This window comes from Juglans regia, chromosome 6 (genome assembly GCF_001411555.2).
Source record: "Juglans regia cultivar Chandler chromosome 6, Walnut 2.0, whole genome shotgun sequence".
Classification (NCBI taxonomy): domain Eukaryota; kingdom Viridiplantae; phylum Streptophyta; class Magnoliopsida; order Fagales; family Juglandaceae; genus Juglans; species Juglans regia.
Genome location: NC_049906.1, coordinates 9,114,976 through 9,133,395, shown reverse-complemented (window position 1 = coordinate 9,133,395; position 18,420 = coordinate 9,114,976). Strand labels below are relative to the sequence as shown.

General features: G+C 39.3%; 1 protein-coding gene across 1 annotated transcript; it reads right to left on the bottom strand.

Annotated features, from left to right (window-relative positions):
• Nucleotides 1–4,568: 4,568 nt before the first annotated feature.
• On the bottom strand, nt 4,569–15,663 carry LOC108998419 (secoisolariciresinol dehydrogenase-like). Its single transcript, XM_035690646.1, has 3 exons — nt 15,623–15,663; nt 12,336–12,833; nt 4,569–4,779 (listed from the first exon to the last, which is right to left on the bottom strand). The coding sequence occupies exons 1-3, from the start codon at nt 15,661–15,663 to the stop codon at nt 4,569–4,571; spliced, it is 750 nt and encodes a 249-aa protein (XP_035546539.1).
• Between the last annotated feature and the right edge of the window lie 2,757 nt (nt 15,664–18,420).

The window sequence follows — 18,420 nt, the reverse complement described above, 5'->3', positions numbered from 1 at the left end:
AAACCAAACGGACGAGGGATGTGCATGAGGGACGTGCATGCAGCTGGGAAGAGAGTCGTGCGGGTGAGGGAAATTGCTACCTCATAAACCGATAGGTTTTCTAAGGTTTAGTCAAACGGGTGCGGCCTTGTTCCGCAACTGATGGGCCAAACGCTAAAAAAAAAAAAAAAAAAAAAAATCACTACTCGATCTCTAACCTAAAAACCAAAAATAAATAAATAAATAAAACCATGGTCCAACCATACAAATTCTAGTCCGGGTATTACAAAAGAGTTTTGTGATTATGTGAATTATAATATTGTTGGATGTTTTAAGCATATTTTTAAACTAAGGATATGAGGATCTTTGTCGCAATATTTTGGTTTAATCATAAGTTTTGGAGTTGGATAAAATTGCAACAAAAATAAAAAAGAAATGACATTTGATTGTTTCGGCCCTATGGTGTTTTTCATAATTTTGTTTTGTTTTAAATTTTTCTAAATTGATATTTGAGTTTAAGGCAAAATTTACATTCCTTGGAGACTTTTGGAGTTAGGATGTGAAATCCTTAAATTAGGGGTAAAAAATGGTCATTTTCCCACATGTAGAGAGTAAAATGATAATTTTACTATAAGTTAGTATTTTTTCATGTTTCTATTTGTTAGTAATTAAGTTCATAATATTTAGAACTCCTACTTTCAACTTTTCGTATTTTGTGCATTACCTTGTAAAACATGACGATCACTATAAGTTACCTCTTAACTTACTATCAAATTACTGCGTATGTATGACGGATAATGAAACTACAGTCTATGTATGTATGTTATCATATATGTCATACTATGCCATGTCACTTCATGATTATCTAATACACAATTTATTATGTCACGTATTTCTAACTGTTATAAGTATATCATCTTACGTAATGCTATATGTTATATGTATGTCATGTTATAAAATATTCTACGTTACATGTTATGCCATGTTGTGAAATGTTGTATATTACATGTTAAGTCATGTTACGAAATATTGTATGTTATATGTTATGTCATGCTACGAAATGTTGTCTATTACATGCTATGAAATGTTTTCTAGCTCATTGTATGTCATGTCTTTCGCCTCACATTTATGTCATGTTACGTTACATTAGGGCTTCTGTCCTTTCATTTCAGATCATGTTTCATCTCGAGTACAATTTATGTATCTTGGGAACAATTTTTCAAGTTATGTCAAGAATGTTTACGTCTATCATGACCCTAAGTGTTAGGATGAGTTAATATCCTAGTGAAACTTCTTTGTTCAAGCTAGAGTTTCTAAATAGTGTGAAATTCTCTAAAGTTAAAAAAGTACTGTCAACGGTTGCGAATGAGGCTTAAGTAACTGGTCACCGGAGCGCACTAGACACTGACATCAATAGAGCCATATTTCATTCCACCTTATACGTACTCGTGCGAGTACAGATACCTGATATGGGATACGTACAATACATGTATCCACAACAATTGTGATATATACAATATGTGTGTCCACAACAATTGTGGCATATACAATACGTGTGACCACAACAATTGTGGTATGTACAACACGTGTGTCCACAACAATTGTGGCGCATATGTTAACACACTCACAGTTGGTGCATATACTTGTGTTGGGATGCGGTAATCGGCAGGAACACATGACTTAAGGGGATCCCTGTAGCACCCACATGGTCACTTTTAATTATCACATTGGATATACAAGATTACTCTATTATGGTAATCCCATGAGACATGAATGTCATTATGGTAACCCCATGAGATAAGAATATCATTAAGGTAATCCCATGAGACAAGAGCATCGTGGTAACTCCATGAGACAATAATGCATTTCAAGTTCACATTCATGATATGTTTTAAGTTCACGTTCATGATATGTTTCAAGTTCACGTTAATGCATTTCAAGTTCACGTTCATGATATGTTTCAAGTTCACATTCATGCTATGTTCAAGTTCACGTTCATTCTATGTTCAAGTTTACTTTCATGCTATGTTCAAGTTCATGTTCATGTTCAGCCACGCTTCAAGTTCACGTTCATGTTATTCATGTCAAGATTCAAGTCATGTCAGTTTATATCATGTTACACATCAAGTTAATGGTAGGAGATATGTCAAGTTGAGGAGAGGGAAGAGAGCCTGACCAATTGGAAGAGGTTGATTAGACAAGGCCAACGCGACGCAGAGCTTGTGGCCTCCTTAGTTAGATTTTTGGACAGTATTATGGCATCGTTGGATGAGTTACGCGAGTTACGCGAGTTAGTCGTTGAACTAGCCTAGTAGTTATTATTTTAATGATGTAATTATGGAGCTCGGTCTCCCATATTTTGAGATTACAGTCTTCTGAGACCTTGTACTATAATCTGGGATGCTTATCCTTTCCAAATGTATGGATCATGTTTTAAGTAATTAGAATAATATTAGTTTGGTGCATAGTGTTGCTCAAAGAAAAAAATTATCTGCTACGATTAGGAACATTGCATCTTTACTTGTAAGGAACGGGGGCAGGTAACCTTGTGCTGCATGTCTCGTTGCTTTAGACGTCTGTTCGATCCCAAGCGAAATCTGGGGGCGTCACAGAAGATATGACATAAATGAGAGGAGATGTGACGTAAAGAAGGTAAGGGGCAGAGGACAAAGGGAAGAGACCAGACCACTTTAGGGGGTTTCTTCCAGATGACTTTTTGGCTAGACTACGACTTCAACTTCTTCAACCTCATGACAAGGCCTCCAGCGACAACATCTCCCCTAGAAGATAGATCTTCGATTTCCATTGTATAGTGAGGATGAGAAACTATGAGAGATTGTAAAATAAATATATTACAATGGATTTCCCTTCCCCAAACGCCCCGTGGGAGTCTGGGATGTAGGCATAATGCCGAACCACGTAAATCTAATTGTATATCTCTCTTTTAGTTTCCTTGCATATATTTTTCATTCAATGCCATGGATGTACGCACCGGCACCGTAAAGTCACACTAGATAATCGGTGGGGGCTTCACACCACACCGATCGAGGCTTGAATCATTATAGCAGGCCGGAATGACTATTTCTCCTCTTTTAGCCTGTTGCGCCATTTTTAGGCATTAACATTTGACACTGTATGTGAGATCCTATTTACTTTCTACACCAGAAATGGGAGAAGGACAATTTAGCAACGCGCTAAATAGTCAACAAATGAGCAGAAGAAATTCTCCCAAATAAGTGGTCCCAACCTTTCATATTTTATTTTTATGAAAAAATTGCTGCAGAAAATAGGAGAGCGAACATTTCCTCACCCAGGGGGTTATGTGAACTGCACTTAAGTGCTTTCCATGCATGTAAAGTGTAGGGCTCGGAATACAAACTCCCCAACTACTTGAGCTGTAAGTGCCCACTGCTCTGTGTACTTTAAGTACACTGTGCACTTAAATACACAATATAAATATTGTGCATGTAGATAGACTTGGTGCATGCATAGATACAGTGGGCAAGCAATGTGCACTTAAGTACGCAGTGCCACCCAGTGCCATGCACAGTGCACATTAAGCTCATGGCTAACTGCCATGAGCCGCTTGTCCTCATCGGTAGTCACCACATGGACTGGCTCAGAGGTGGTCCTCGACCACTTCGGCAGACACGTAGTGGCAATAGCCACGCATCGTGTGCACGCAACATGCACCCCAAAGCTCACGGTGAATTTCTATGAGCCCCCTATCCTCGTTGACTATCACCACATGGACCGTCGACTTCCTCTGTCGGCTCAGAAGTGGTCCCTGACCACTATGGAAGACATGCAGTGGCCACCACAACACATCCCGTGCACACAACGTGCACCCAAAGCTCACGACGAACTGCCTTGAGCCCTATGTCCTCGCCGGCGTCCTCTACTGGCTCAAAGGTGGTCCTCGACCATTATGATGCACACGTAGTGGCCACGACAACGCATCCCGTGCAAGCAACGTGCATCCCAAAGCTCATAGCGAACCGCCCCCACCTCGGTCACTACACGGACCATCGGCATCCTCTACTGGCTCAGAGGTGGTCCCAGATCACTATTGTGGACACAACCACGTATCCTGTGCATGCAACGTGGACCCCAAAGCCCATGGCAAATTGCCGTGAGCCACATGTCCCCGTTGGCGATCACCATATGGATCGCCAGCATCCTCTGCCAGCTTAGAGTTCATCCCTGACCACTACAACGGACACGCGGTGGCCATGTCCATGAAGGCAAAGTGCACCCCAAAGCTCACAAAAAACTGCCGGCGGCGATCACCACTTGGGCCACCAACATCTTTTGCCATCTCAGAGACAATCTCCAACCACCCTCAACGAAGGCACCCGCCATTCACGCCGCATGCACCATGATTGGACATGGCCGAAACCACATGGCCTAGCCAAACCATGGCATGCAAGGGGTGCCATCGGCCAATATGTAGGCCGCGACTTTGTCTGTCCTTGGTGGAGTGTCTGCATTTGTAGAGACCTCACGGTGGGCAACAGAGGTGCACTGCCATGCACCCAACGAACACCACCATCCCGGCCATAACATCTCACCAGATCCATCTCAGACCACTAGCATTGCAACCACCTCAACCTTGAATAAGGAGCATCACGGCCCCACATCCCGCCATGTATCTCGGCCAACACCATCTTGGCCACCAAACAACCCTCCAAACAAACAGGCCTGAGCAACTGCTTGGCCATGAGCATCTTGGCACCACTGCCTGCACAGCCATGCCCGAGGACCTCATACTCAATCCGACCCACTAGCTCTTCTCCAGAACTGAATGTGTGCAACACCTCAGCCTTTGCATGGGCACAACTTCCTTGGTCTTAGCGATTCTCCGACCATATAACCCCACAACAACGAGGCTCAGACAAGGAGACCCTTAGCATCATTGTCAGAACTACCCGCCCATGAAGTTACAAGGCCAAGAGGGACGCTGCGATGGTCACATGTCCCATGCAATGGTCAACCCATGTCATCAAAGCTACTCAGCGTATGCGGGACAAGCTATAAAAAGAATAAAAATAAAAATATTGAAGAAAAAGGAGAAGCAAAGAATGTAACACCCCGTAATTTTTTTAGTGTATTTTTTTTTTAATTGGATGATTATTTGTTATTAATTTAAAATTTGATTATCTTGTTTTAAATTTTCAGATTTTAGTAGGTTTATTTTGTTATGATTTTTTTTAATTTGTGAAAATTAAATTTGACATGTTTCCTTAATATTAATAATTGTTATGCATTTAAATTCTCTTAATTTAAATTAGTTTGTAGGTTTTAAATATTATTGTATTGTTGGATTTAATTATTTTATTTTACTTAGTCACTGTATTTAAATTTATTTTATTTAAAATTGTGGTGTTGAAATAATTTTTTTTGTTGGAATTTTTTTTGACCCAAGTTGTGAGTTTTGGACCTCACTTCTTTTCCCTCTATTTTTTTTTCTTTTCCTTTTCTTTTTCTTTTCTTCTTTTTCTTTCTTTCTTTTCTTTTTCTCCCCTGGTTTCCCTTCCCGCGCGGACGTCTCTCTCTCTCTCTCTCGCCGTGCAACCGTTCCTCACCCAGCCCGCCGCCGTCGCGTCACCGTGCACGACACCGCCCACCCCATCGTGCTCCCCACAGGACGGCGACCTCACCCCTCCAATTTCAGCCCTCCTCGCGCCGCCGTTAGCCCCCACGCACCACACCAAGCCGCGGCACTCCTTGCGCCGCTGCGCCGCCGTCGCACCACCTCCGACCACCATCTTCTCACCACATCATCATCGACCTTCTAGCAACCTAATGCACCCATCCTTGGCTCCGATCTGTCACCGGTGAAGCCCCACTATCTCCATCTCCAATTTGTGCATTTTGGCCTTAAACCGCCGCCCCCGCCGCCATCTACGGCCAACCACCACCACCACTAGCTTCACCGACATCCCTAAGCCCTACCCTATCAATCTCGGGTCTTCGTTTGCACCCGTTCAAAAGTGGGTTTTTGAGACCACGGTCACAGTGTTTTTCGCATTGTTTTGTTGCTACGTTGCCGCTTCCAACAGCTCCGTGATCTTTCAAAAATTATATTATAGCATTGTAAGTATTTTTTTCCAAAGAACTTTTGAGATTTAAATGTATTTCTGTGCTAATTCATATTTACTGTAAATTTGTTGGTTGTGCCGGACTGAGTCCGAGGAGGAAGGGGGTCGGTTGGATTTGATGGAGTTGTTTGTGTGAGATTGATTTATACTATGAAATTTGTTGGCTGTTTCGGATTTAAATATTTGTGTTTTGAGTTTGACGTTGGTCATGGTGGATATTTGTGATTTTTTTTAGGAAGTGGTGATATACTTTGGGATTATGAGGATTTGTAAGTTTTGAGAAATTAAGATAGATTATTTTAGAAGCTTAGGCTTAAATATGGAAATCCGTAATTGGTTGAAAACTTACGGAAATTGTGTGATTATTTTTTTATAGGTGGCGATTATTAGTCGACTCAACATTTTTTGAAGAAATTTCTGAAATGCTAAGAAGTCCAGGTAAGCGGGGTTCATATACTAGTTTTGCATAAAAGAAATAAAATGAGGTTGACTTTGAGAATAAACGTGTTTATTTTTGAAAAGAAATGATTTGAAAACAACCTCAGATGTTTTTTTTCTGCATATGCATAAATTCAATATATGAGAAAGTATTTTCTGTCATGACTGGTGTAGACATGAGTTAGTTTTGTGCACTTTGTTTCTGAACTATGTAAAAGAGCGAATAAGGAATTCTAAAAGTTTTGTTATGAACAAATGAGAATATTTTGTTTATGTTTATCTCGAACATGTGAAATGATCTGAAGCCTTTCAGTGTTTTGTTTTGATATGATGTGTCATCTGAAAACCTTAGCATGAAGTTCTGATTCTGTATATGATTGTAATCGGATTTTCGATGAAATCTGTTCTGTTTCTGTTAAGGCCCAGCCACGAGTATAATGGTGGTTTATAACCCTACCACGGGGGTGAAACATAGTATACGACCCAGCCACGGGTATAATGGTGGTTTATAACCCTACCACGGGGGTGAAACATGGAAAATGGCCCAGCCACGGGTATAATGGTGGTTTATAACCCTACTACGGGGGTGAAACATGGAATATGGCCCAGCCACGGGTATAATGGTGGTTTATAACCCTACCACGGGGGTTAAACATGGTATTGTCCCGATGTGATATTAAATGAAGATAAGATTATAATGTTTCAGTTTAGAAATGCCAACGGATTCTATTTTTGGAATAAGTTTATTTTTCTGAAAATTTCGCTCTAATGTTTTTGTACAAGTTTTGTTTCTGCATTTTGAAAGTAAATGTTTTGTTCGGCTTATCAAATGTTATAAATGCTCATGTTTACATGCTAGTATATGCTCTCTGCTTACTGAGTTGTTGATAACTCACCCCGTTAATCTTCATAATATTTCAGATGACATCGATGGCTCAGCTGAAGATCAATATTAGAGTCTATGGAGAAGATTAGCATTGATTTGTTGTTGGGTATCTCATGATGTTAGTGTTGGTGTTGGAGGTTAATTATCTTTCTTAAGTTTGCTTCAATGGATTTAGACGGTTTATGGATACTTATGTTAATGTTATATTATTTCTAGTTGTTATTTGAGACATGAAGAAGAGTTGATTTTTATTTGGGTTGTTGGATTGAATATTGGATAGATGAGTTTATTTGATTTATTTAATTGAAGTATATACGTTCGATTTGAGGCTTGGGAAAATGGATAAATTCTTGAATTTGGAAGTACTCTAGCCTTGTTAGAGTTGATTATCAGGTTTTATGAGTTAACTCTCCGGACCCTCGGGGTCGGGGCATTACAAAGAAGAGCGGGGAAGAGAATAAACAAACAACCAGTAGCGGACAATTTCAATCAAGCAAAAATTGGCTACGACACCTAAAACACCTCGATTTTCTCTCTCTAAATTTATGTTGTGAGTTCCATTTTTACTAACAAAATCAGTTCCTGTGGCGAGAAACACTGGATACATAGCCCCACTCAGGCCCCACTCGGACGTTCGATTATGTCTTCATCAGAATGAACTGCTTGACATCCACATGAACATGGGCAACTCCACCAGCAGTAGAAAACCTCAACAAAAAAAAAAAAAAAAAGAAAAGAGAGGAAAAGAAGAAAAATAGAAAAATCAGCAATGAAAAAATTCAATCAAGCAAAAATCAGAAACAACTACCTCAATGCCTTGAGACTCTCCACCAAAACTCGTCGAGTTTATGTGGGAATCCTAATGTCAGCACACCTCAGGAACGTACTTTGCCAGAGCTCACCAATGTGGCATGGAACATCGAATACACAAGCCCACTCGAAATCACGAGCACCACGGACCTTCGTCATCGTCGAAACATGACTGCCCACAGGCTTTACCGGCGCGCCTCAGACCTTCGCCGCACTCTAACAAGATGATTTAGGATCACAAATCTCACACTTTTGATAGGGGATTATCTATGCTAATCGGTTTGGCTTTTGTAGCATGATCAAGCACCTCCTCCATTACCTTCCCCGCGAGGCTCAAAGAGGATTGGCAATGAGGCAGGTTTAGTCATACGAACTGCTTGACCTCTGCTCAACTTCTCTCACGTCTACAAAGGTCAACGAAGCAAGTCTTGTCTTACAAACTGCTCAACCTCCATCACGACAACATGCAAGTTTAGTTTTATGAAATGCTCGATCTCCTTCACATCTATGAGGGTCAACGAGGCCATTCCAGCCTTATGAACTGCTCGACCTCTGTTACGGCAACAAGGCGAGTTCAATCTTACGAACTGCTCGATCTCCCCCACGTCTACGAGGGTTAACAAGGCGAGTCGAGTCTTACGAACTGCTCGACTACTTACTTCCCCCGTGAGCCTAAAGAGGCGAGTTTAGTCTACAGGATGCTTGGCCCCTCTCACGGCAGGGCGTAGGTTCAGTTTTATGCACTGCCCGACATTACTCCTAGGATGACATCTCCACCAGCAAACGCCGGGTGTCTACACTAGTGCCATAATCGCTAGCAGTAGGTTACCTTCGGGAACAAGCCTTTGGAGTTAACATGACTGACCACTTTGCTTGGGTTACAACAAACAAACTCCACAACCGCCTCACGCGGGTTGCTTTTGGAACAAGCCGACAGGTTCGGCAACCTCCTAAGGTGGGCCTAAGGGGTTGATGGGCTCCCTGACCACTTTACGTGGGTTACTACAAGCCCATAATTGGTCTCCAAGCCTAGCCCAGGGTGGGGGGTCTCATCAGGAGGGACGAGAGAGAGAGAAAGAAGGAGGTGACAAAAGGCTGAGGAAAGAAAATGTGTCAGGAGGGAAGAAAGGAGATGTGACATAAAGAAGGCAAGGGGCAGAAAATAAAGGGAAGAGACCAGACCATTTCAGGAGGATTTTTCCATATGAATTTTTGGCCAGACTACGACTTCAACTTCTTCAACCTCATGACAAGGGCTCCATTGACAACATCTCTCCCTGAAGATAGATCTCCGATCTCTATTGTACAGTGAGAATGTGAGACCATGAGAGACTGTAAAACATGCATATTACAATGGATTTTCCCTCTCCAAACGCCCCGTGGACGTAGGCATAATGCCGAACCACGTAAATCTGAGTGTCTCCCTTTTTTTTATTTTCCTGTATATATTTTACATTCATCGCCATGGAGGTACATGCCGAGATTGTAGAGCCGCACCGGACCACCACTAGGGGTTCCACACCACACCGATCGGGGCCCGAATTGTCATAGCGGACCAGGAATGACTCTTTCTCCCCTTCCAGCCTGTTGTTCCATTTTTAGAAGATAACACATAGAATCGCCCACCCTTATTCAATTGCCCAAAAGCTCGTTCAATTGTATACATCTCTTGCAAATAAGTGCTGAAGATTATATGACTCATATAATTTGCAAATAAGCTGCAAATTTGAAAGGGGTGGTTTTGGAAGCTGGAGATATAGCAGAGGCAGCATTGTTCTTGGCGAGTGAGGAGTCCAAGTACGTGAGTGGGCTCAACCTAGTCGTGGATGGTGGGTATAGCACCACCAATGTAGCTTTTACAGAGAGCATACAAAAGTTCTTCAGTACCTAAGACCCAAAGCATTATTGTAATGTTCTCTCCAAGCATTATACGCAGCTTGTTTTCGGCTTATGTGTCGCAGCTGTAATGTTGTACGGTGAAATCTAAACATTAATGTCCCATGAAATTACACATAAATGTTTTACTTTCAACTATGCCAATTTGCTTAGTAGCCAAAAGGTGTTGAACTCTCAGACTCTTCATGTTATATGGTAAATGGCTTGATCAAATAACAAAGGAATTAAAAACTTTGAAGCTTCCTGAACCTTGAACCTTGGATTGAGTATTCCACCCTTTATAAAGAGGCTTTTTCATTATAACCTAATGTAGGGGCTACGAGCAGGGTGCATGATGCATGGGATGCAATAGAAACAGTAATTGAATCCAAATTTTCCTTCAAACCAATCATGGAGTGGTGAACAAGAAAGTTAAGGTGGCGAGAAAGTTACGACATGGTAGGGTTAATGAACGTGGAGTTCAGTATCTGGAGCTCCGCATCTTATTAGAGCACTAACCTTGCTTTTTCTATATGCATCTTTAAAAGAGTCATTCTATATAGTATCTACTGTAGTAGTACACATAATGTACACACTACGTAGATGCATGTGGTCCATTTGTTTTTTTTTTTCCTCTGCAAAACACATTCTCGGTCTCTCTCTCATCTCTTTCTCTCTTATTGTCTCTTTCTTGGTTGGATGGTAAATTAGACTTGAGGAAATGTAGGGTCTAGATGATACCATATCATGTGTACAAAATGGTTGCTTCTAAACAGTGGCTGCTATCTATATTTATTCTCTTTAAAATTACATCTTTTGAATATTGATTTTATATATAAAAAAAAAACTCTCACATTGAATTATACATCTTTGAATTAAATAATAATAATTTTTTTTCTTAAAATTATTATTTTTTTATATATTTTATGATTAGCACCATGTGCTAAAAAATACCAATTTCATATATCTAAATATTACCAATTTTATATATCAAAATCATCAGTTTATCAATAAATATTAATATGTATTAAAAAATATTTTGTATCATCAACTTAATATAAATTTTATATATTAAAATTATTTTAATACAAATTCTATAAAATTGATTTTAATGAATAAGAGAGAAAAAAATAATAAAATAATATTTAAAGAGTGAATAGTTATGTAAAATTTTAAAAATACATAATTTAATATAGATTAATTTAATAAAATATTATGCAAATATAAAGATGCATAAGACATGCCGATGCAGGCAAGTCATCCACCCACACCTAATCCTGCATTGAATCTGTGCGAGTTGGCAGCTTTCGTACTTGTGCTTTTGTTTTTTAGTTCTCTTATATAAAATAGTTAGATCCAGTACTATAGCGGACAGGTTTAAAATAGTCTTCCTTTTAGCCAAGTATTGAATACATAGGTTGATCCCAAAATTACACAACTTACATTCAACTGCCTTATACTATCTTTGACTTGGCCAAGTATTGAATACATAGGTTGATTTCAACTGCCTTATACTATCTTTGATCTGGCCAAGTAACAACCTTGCTTTGGACAGATTGTTATTCGCATGGATACAATCCATTGAATTTTCTTTTTCTTTTTTTGACATTTTTTAGGCCAAGGAAAAAATTTCCATGATAGAGGTCACTTAAGCAACATATCACTTTAATCTTTCAAAGCCTTCGATATGGATTGCCAATGAATTTCTCAAACAAAGTAATTATGAAAATAAATAAAATAATATTAAATAAAATGTCTATAATAGAGATATTCAGATAAAGGAAGAAGTTTTTTTTTTTAAATATTATTAAAATAATAAAATATTATAATTTTAATCGATCAGATCAAGTCAAGATAAAAAACAAACCGGACGACACAGTCAACTAGGCCATCAAACCCAGTTAACTAACTACTCAGAATACCAATGAATTGGTCAAAATGGGTTAGGGTCAACCCATAATAAGATAAACATTTTGAGTTATACATATTCCTTTCATTCTTGGGCAACCACTTGTATTCAATTAGTTGCCCTTTAGGCGATGAACCATATATTCCGGCAGGTCTTCATCAACTTGTTTTATATAAAATTGATAATATTTATCGATCCATTGTTAATATTTATAAAAAGGATGAAGTAGGTTGTAGAGGCGCCATCTAAGGACGGAGTCAGATTCTCCATCTCCGGTTTCCGACTCCAATGATAGCGGACAGGTTTATATAAAATAGTTAGATCCACTATAGCGGACAGATTTAAAATAGCTGGATTGGCATGCTTGGATGCCGTGTAACTGTGTGAGGCCAATCCATGTGACTCTGTTACACAACTTGCGGTGAATAGAATGGTGCCCCTTTTCACTGGAATCATTACTTTGGCCACGTGTTTTGCCCCCAGAAATGACCCCAAGACATTCACATCAAAAACAGTCTTGTAATCCTTTTGCTCGTGGTCTAAGATGGATGCTTTGTTTTGGCCAGTACAGCCTGCAGTGTTGAACATTATGTCCAGTTTTCCATGCTTCGACACCGCAGTATTGACAGCATTCTGGACATCACACTCGCTAGTGACATCGCAGTGGACGTAGGAAATGGCACCATTGATGCTTTTGTCTTGGGAAACTGAGAAACCAAGCTCGTCTTGGACGTCAGAAATGATGACCTTAGCACCATGTTCAGCGAATAGTCTTGCCGTACTCTCGCCAATGCCACTTGCACCTCCGGTTATCAAAGCAACCTTGCCTGCTAATCTGCATTGTAACGCCCCAATGAAAGGCCCAAACCACATGGCCTATACTCCAAAAGGACTAGTCAATGATACAATTGGAGCCCCATAGGAACCTTATAAAGAGCAAGAACTTCTCATTCCCAAGCAATGTGGGCTCCCATACATCACCTACCCTTATCCATATCATATGGGGTATCACAATATACCCCCTTTAAATTCCCGACGTCTTCGTCGGGCCTGTCCATTATAGGTGGCACGGCTCAAGTCCCACATTTCTAGTTGGGATAGGCTCTGTTACCATTTGTAACGCCCCAATGAAAGGCCCAAACCACATGGCCTATACTCCAAAAGGACTAGTCAATGATACAATTGGAGCCCCATTAGAACCTTATAAAGAGCAAGAACTTCTCCTTCCCAAGCAATGTGGGATCCCATACACCACCTACCCTTATCCATATCATATGGGGTATCACAATGAAAAGTTGGTACCAACCCGTACAGAGGCCACAGTTTTACACCCGTGGTGAGGTCAGAATGGAACAGAAACAGAAACAGAATGTTATGCCAGAGGTTTTCAGAAATCACATCAGATAATATCAGAGTACAGAAAATCTTCAGAACAGAACAAAATCATTACACAACATAATTTATGCACAAAATTTCATATTCGTTCTCTTTTTCAAAGTTCGGAAACAGAATGTCAAAAATAAGCTCATGTCTACACCAGTCATGACAGAAATTTCTTCTTAAACAAAATCTCATGAGTAATGCAGAACAAATAACTAAGGCAATTCAAATTTCTTTTCAACATCAAATATGTATATTTTCCAAAAATAACCTCAGCTCATTTTATTTTAAATGCAAAGTCTAGCATAGGAACCCCGCTTACCTGAACTTCTTAGCTTTTCAGAATTTTCCTCAAAATGTCGAACAATTAACAATCGTCACCTATCAAATAATCAAGTAATTCCCGTAAATTTCCAATCAACCACTTATTTCGATATTTAATCCTAAACTTCTAAAATAACCTACTTAATTCCTTAAAACCTAAAATTTCATAACCTTAAAATATACCATCTTTTTCTAAAATCGTCAAAGACCATTTGATAACTTCGACTAAAAACATTTAAAAATCTAACTTATTTATTAATGAAAACAACTTATGATGTTTAATACTGAGTAATTTAATTATCCCAAAATACTTTAAAATAAACCATAACTATTATTAAATAGACTAAAACATATCTAAAGTGTAAAAACAACATTACTCCAATATTGTTTACTCTTAAAAAAATAAATCTTTACTTAATAACATGTTAAAAATACTCAAGCGATTTAAGGTAAGTACAATTAAAAATTTCGTTAAATAATAAACAAATAGCTTTAATCGTAATTTAAATGTTTTAAAAATAAAATTTCACAATTACTAAAATAATTTGCTACCAAAGTACAATTTGAAAATCTTATTTATTGTCTGTAAAATTTCTTATACCACCCGTATAAACCACGTAAAAACAGACCAAAAAATATCAACTTGAACACATTCAAAATAAGGGTAGAACTGTAATTCCCTTTTCAAAATACTATGCAAAATAACAGTTTACGTAGACTGGAAAATGCATTCCTGCAGTCTCGGTGCAACTATCGGCGAGAATAGAGGCGCAAGGTACTCATCGCGAAGGGGGGAGCTGCACTCGAGGCGGCGAAGAAGGTCGCGGGGGTGAGGCACTGAGAGAGAGAGAGAGATAACTGAGAGAGAGAGATAACTGAGAGAGAGAGGTACGAGAGCACCCAGAAGGAGACGGAGAGAGAGAGGGCTCCTTACCGAGAGAGTTACAAGCGGCGAAACTAGGGTGGCTATCGTCGGTGGCACGGCGAGGCATGGCTGAGGTGCTGGATTACGGGTTCCCTTTGCGCCACGGAGGAGACACCCGAAAGGGTTGGTAGTGCGAAACTGCCGTGCTTGGGGGAGCAACCAAATGCTCTATTTTTCGGACTCAAAACAGAGGAGTTTCGATTCACTCTGTAGATGGTTGTTTCTCGGCACTCTGGTGGTGATGCAGTCGTGTACGGTGGAGGAGCTGGACTCCAATGATGGTCAAGAGGAGGTGATGCACGGCGAGGTGGAGTTGTGATCTGTGGAGATGCAATGCATGCACGGTTGAGTTGATTTCATTTGGGAGGGCAGCGTGAATTCTAGTCGGTGCACGATGGAGATGGGTTAGCTGATCAGAGGCTTAGGAGGGGTGCACTGGTGGCGGTAGAAGGGACGACGGAGGGCTGGCTTACGTGGGGTGACTCTCGGTATGGGAGTGCATGAAACCGAGGGAATGGAGGCTGGGCTTGTGATTACAAGGTGGTACGGCGGCTAGAGTCTGGGCAGTTTCTAATAGCATGGAAAAAACCTATGAGTGTCTATATATATATGAAGTGAAACCCTAGAGAGCCGAGAGAGAGATGTGTGCGCGGATGAAAGTTTGTGTTGTGCGTGTGCATGGAGTAGACGGAAAAACATATGGGTGAAAAAGAAATATAGACGGAAGGGATAAAACGCGCGGAAAGAAAATAAAAAAAAAATTAACGTGTGGAGAGAAAAAAAATAAAAAAAAATAAACTAAAACAAAATAAATAAATAAATAAATAAAGCTGAGCTTGCTTGGATCCGGGTGTTACATGCATATTCCAAATTCTATTACCGGAAATTTTGAAATATCACAACGAATGACATAAACTATGGAGAGAGAGAATAATTATATAAAAGCTAGGAAATTAACTCAAATAGGTACCAAAAGCTTTGCTTTTTATTATTACCTCTTAGCAATGGGAGCTAGCAAGGACGATGCGCCGTTCATGATATCGATATTGGTTATTGGTTGTGTTGTCGCGGGGAGTGCTTGCTAATTTGATGTGAGGATATGATCTTGTGATGATCTGGTGATGTTTTATAAGGAGAGAACTCAATTGTAGCAGTTCAGAAACGTTACCTATATGCTGTGTGAATCCCTATAAAAGTATTGTTGCATGACATCAAGCGTTTGAATTAGAAGTACTCTATTTGATTTTGTTTTTATTAATTTAAAAATAAAAGGACTCTGACTATTTCAGATTTGCGATTAATGTATTCGAGAATAAAAAAAGAAAACTAGAACAGTTTAATAGCTCACAATTCTTTAAATTGAACAAAGTTTTCCAGGCTTGAATTGTATTCGAGAAGGCCAGACTCATTCCAACAAGATACTGATATATACAAAAACACAAGAAAAATTATATCCTAGCCAAATATTACATCAAGACTGATCTTTTCGAGTATCCAACAAAATAGCTGATAATTGTTCTTAATTCGATCTAGTTTCCTTTCATTAGGCCTATAGGGCCTAGCCTTAGCAGAAAAATTTCAGACATGATGTGATGCCCCCGTTTCCCGCTTGGGATTGGATGGTGACTGAAACATCGAGACATATAACTCAAGGCTGCATACCCCTGTACATGACAGTTAAGATACAATACACCGATAATATTCTAGCAGTATGCAATAAATCGCAACGAAAATTCATGTAAATCTAAGTAAGATTTAAAGCAAATTTGTAAAATACTTGAGTAGTGCTAGTGTGCTGCCAAACTTTGACAGTTGGGTGTGCCCAATAGTACAAATTTTACTTTTTATTTTTTTCTTCACTTTTTCTTTACCTTTTTTTAACATATTTAAATATTTTTAAAAATTAAAAAAACACACCAATACACTAACAATCACTTCCTTAATCAGTAGGTAAAAGAAAAAATAAATAAATGCATGAGCGGTCAAAATGAGGTGGCATAATAGCATTACTCAAACTAATTATCCCAAAAGATTTCATTTTGTTCAAAGTACTTCAAAATAAACAGTGTTTTGAAATATCCCAAAACAAGAGGGACCTCCAAAAATAAACCATAAACCCCTTTTTCTTTTCTGGTTTTCATTTGACTAAAATATTCCGAGGTCCTTCTCAAAACCCTACAAGGTCTTCTCTATTTGGCCTTGTCCTTATTAAGTATCCTCCTTAGCTCTTCAGAAAGTTGTAGCACTTCCGTAATGAAATGGTCGGCAGCTTCAAGTCTCTCCACTATGGATAGCTCCGACAAATTCTCAGGGCTCTTCTGGGCCTCCTTGATTATCCATGGTGCTAGCCTCTTGTGCTTCCCCCATGTTCCGTCTCTTGTCCTGTACCAACTTCTATCATTCCAGATTGGGAATGGTAATGGAAATTATCACAGTGAGATTTCAACAAATCTATATAAGGAAACAAACAACATACAATAGATAACATAGGCATATAGAGGCAAACCATGAAATGAATGCATAGACATATGCTTGACACCAAAAATTGGCTTATGCAACTTAACTTTTAAATAAAACATATTTTCCATCTTTGCACATTGAACAATATACACGTAAGATATCGTTAACTCATTGCCTTGTTCACTTCTTGTAGCATATAGTTGGGAACCTCACGGCTCCCCTATGCACTGTTGGTTCTCCACTCGACTGTAGTGATTATGTCATAATCTTTAACTATGCGGCAGTTCACAATTTCGCCTCCACCTCATATGACACGTGTGAGGCACCTACTAGCTTTAGGTGCTACCACGCTCCAGTATCCATTTTACAAGGATCTATTCGAGGCCCGCCGACGATACTTTGTCGACCCAAGAGCTACCACTCCAATTTAAACACTCTAGAGTGGATATAGGAGTTCCACCAAGACAATCCCCTGTCCTATCATTTTGGGTCATTATAAAATATGTACAAACTCTTTTCTTTGAAACTGATATACAACCCAAATGCATGTGGCATAAGACTCGTACCACTTTTCTTTTCCTGGACCATATGAACACGTGAATGCCATGAGTCATGTAATCATGTAGTCAAACGTTGAAAATTCAGGTTACGACCTAAAAATATTAGAAGAGTCGAATACTTAGTTTACAACATAGGCAAAGCACTTAACTCATAACCAATGGAAGAACAATGTTTAAACCCGTGCATATACCTATAGACATGGCCAAATCATTGAAACTCATAAATCATCTTATTACCAACAACTTGACCTACTATATTCTAACCATACCCAAAAACATCATAATAAGTAAGTATGGCAAGATCATCATGTAAATCCAATTTCATAGGAAGATATTATCATCAATCAACAAGAGCATACGATAGCAAATAAATGCAACGTTTACACGGCATATACAAACATTATCTAAAGTAAGTTGAGAGTCTACTTATAGAAAATTTGAAGAGTTAACAAATAACAAGCTTAAAAAATATTAAACAATATTAGATGAAGACACAAGCAAAAGCCCAAATTCGAGTTGATGCATGTGTGGGAGTGGCATGTCTAGGGTTTACTCCCTTTTGGCTCATGAACTCCATTTCATGACTAGAAGGGTTCCTCCTACATTCGAAACTCGAATGTAGGCGAGGAAACTCGCAACTAGAAGGCGCGACCAGAATTGGCGACAAGACTTAGGCGATAAGTGAAATATTTTACCTTTTGGCAACAATGCTCCAGGCGATTAGATTGGGCAACCAGTCTAAATGACCAACTTAAAAGACCAATCTAAATGAC

Coding starts and splice junctions, on each gene's coding strand:
- LOC108998419 (XM_035690646.1), bottom strand. CDS start 15,663: ATGAACGGCGCATCGTCCTTGCTAGCTCCCATTGCTAAGAG. Junction 12,834..15,622: donor CTAGCTCCCATTGCTAAGAG/GTAATAATAAAA, acceptor GTTACAATGCAG/ATTAGCAGGCAAGGTTGCTT. Junction 4,780..12,335: donor AATCCAGCTATTTTAAATCT/GTCCGCTATAGT, acceptor GCACACATTCAG/TTCTGGAGAAGAGCTAGTGG.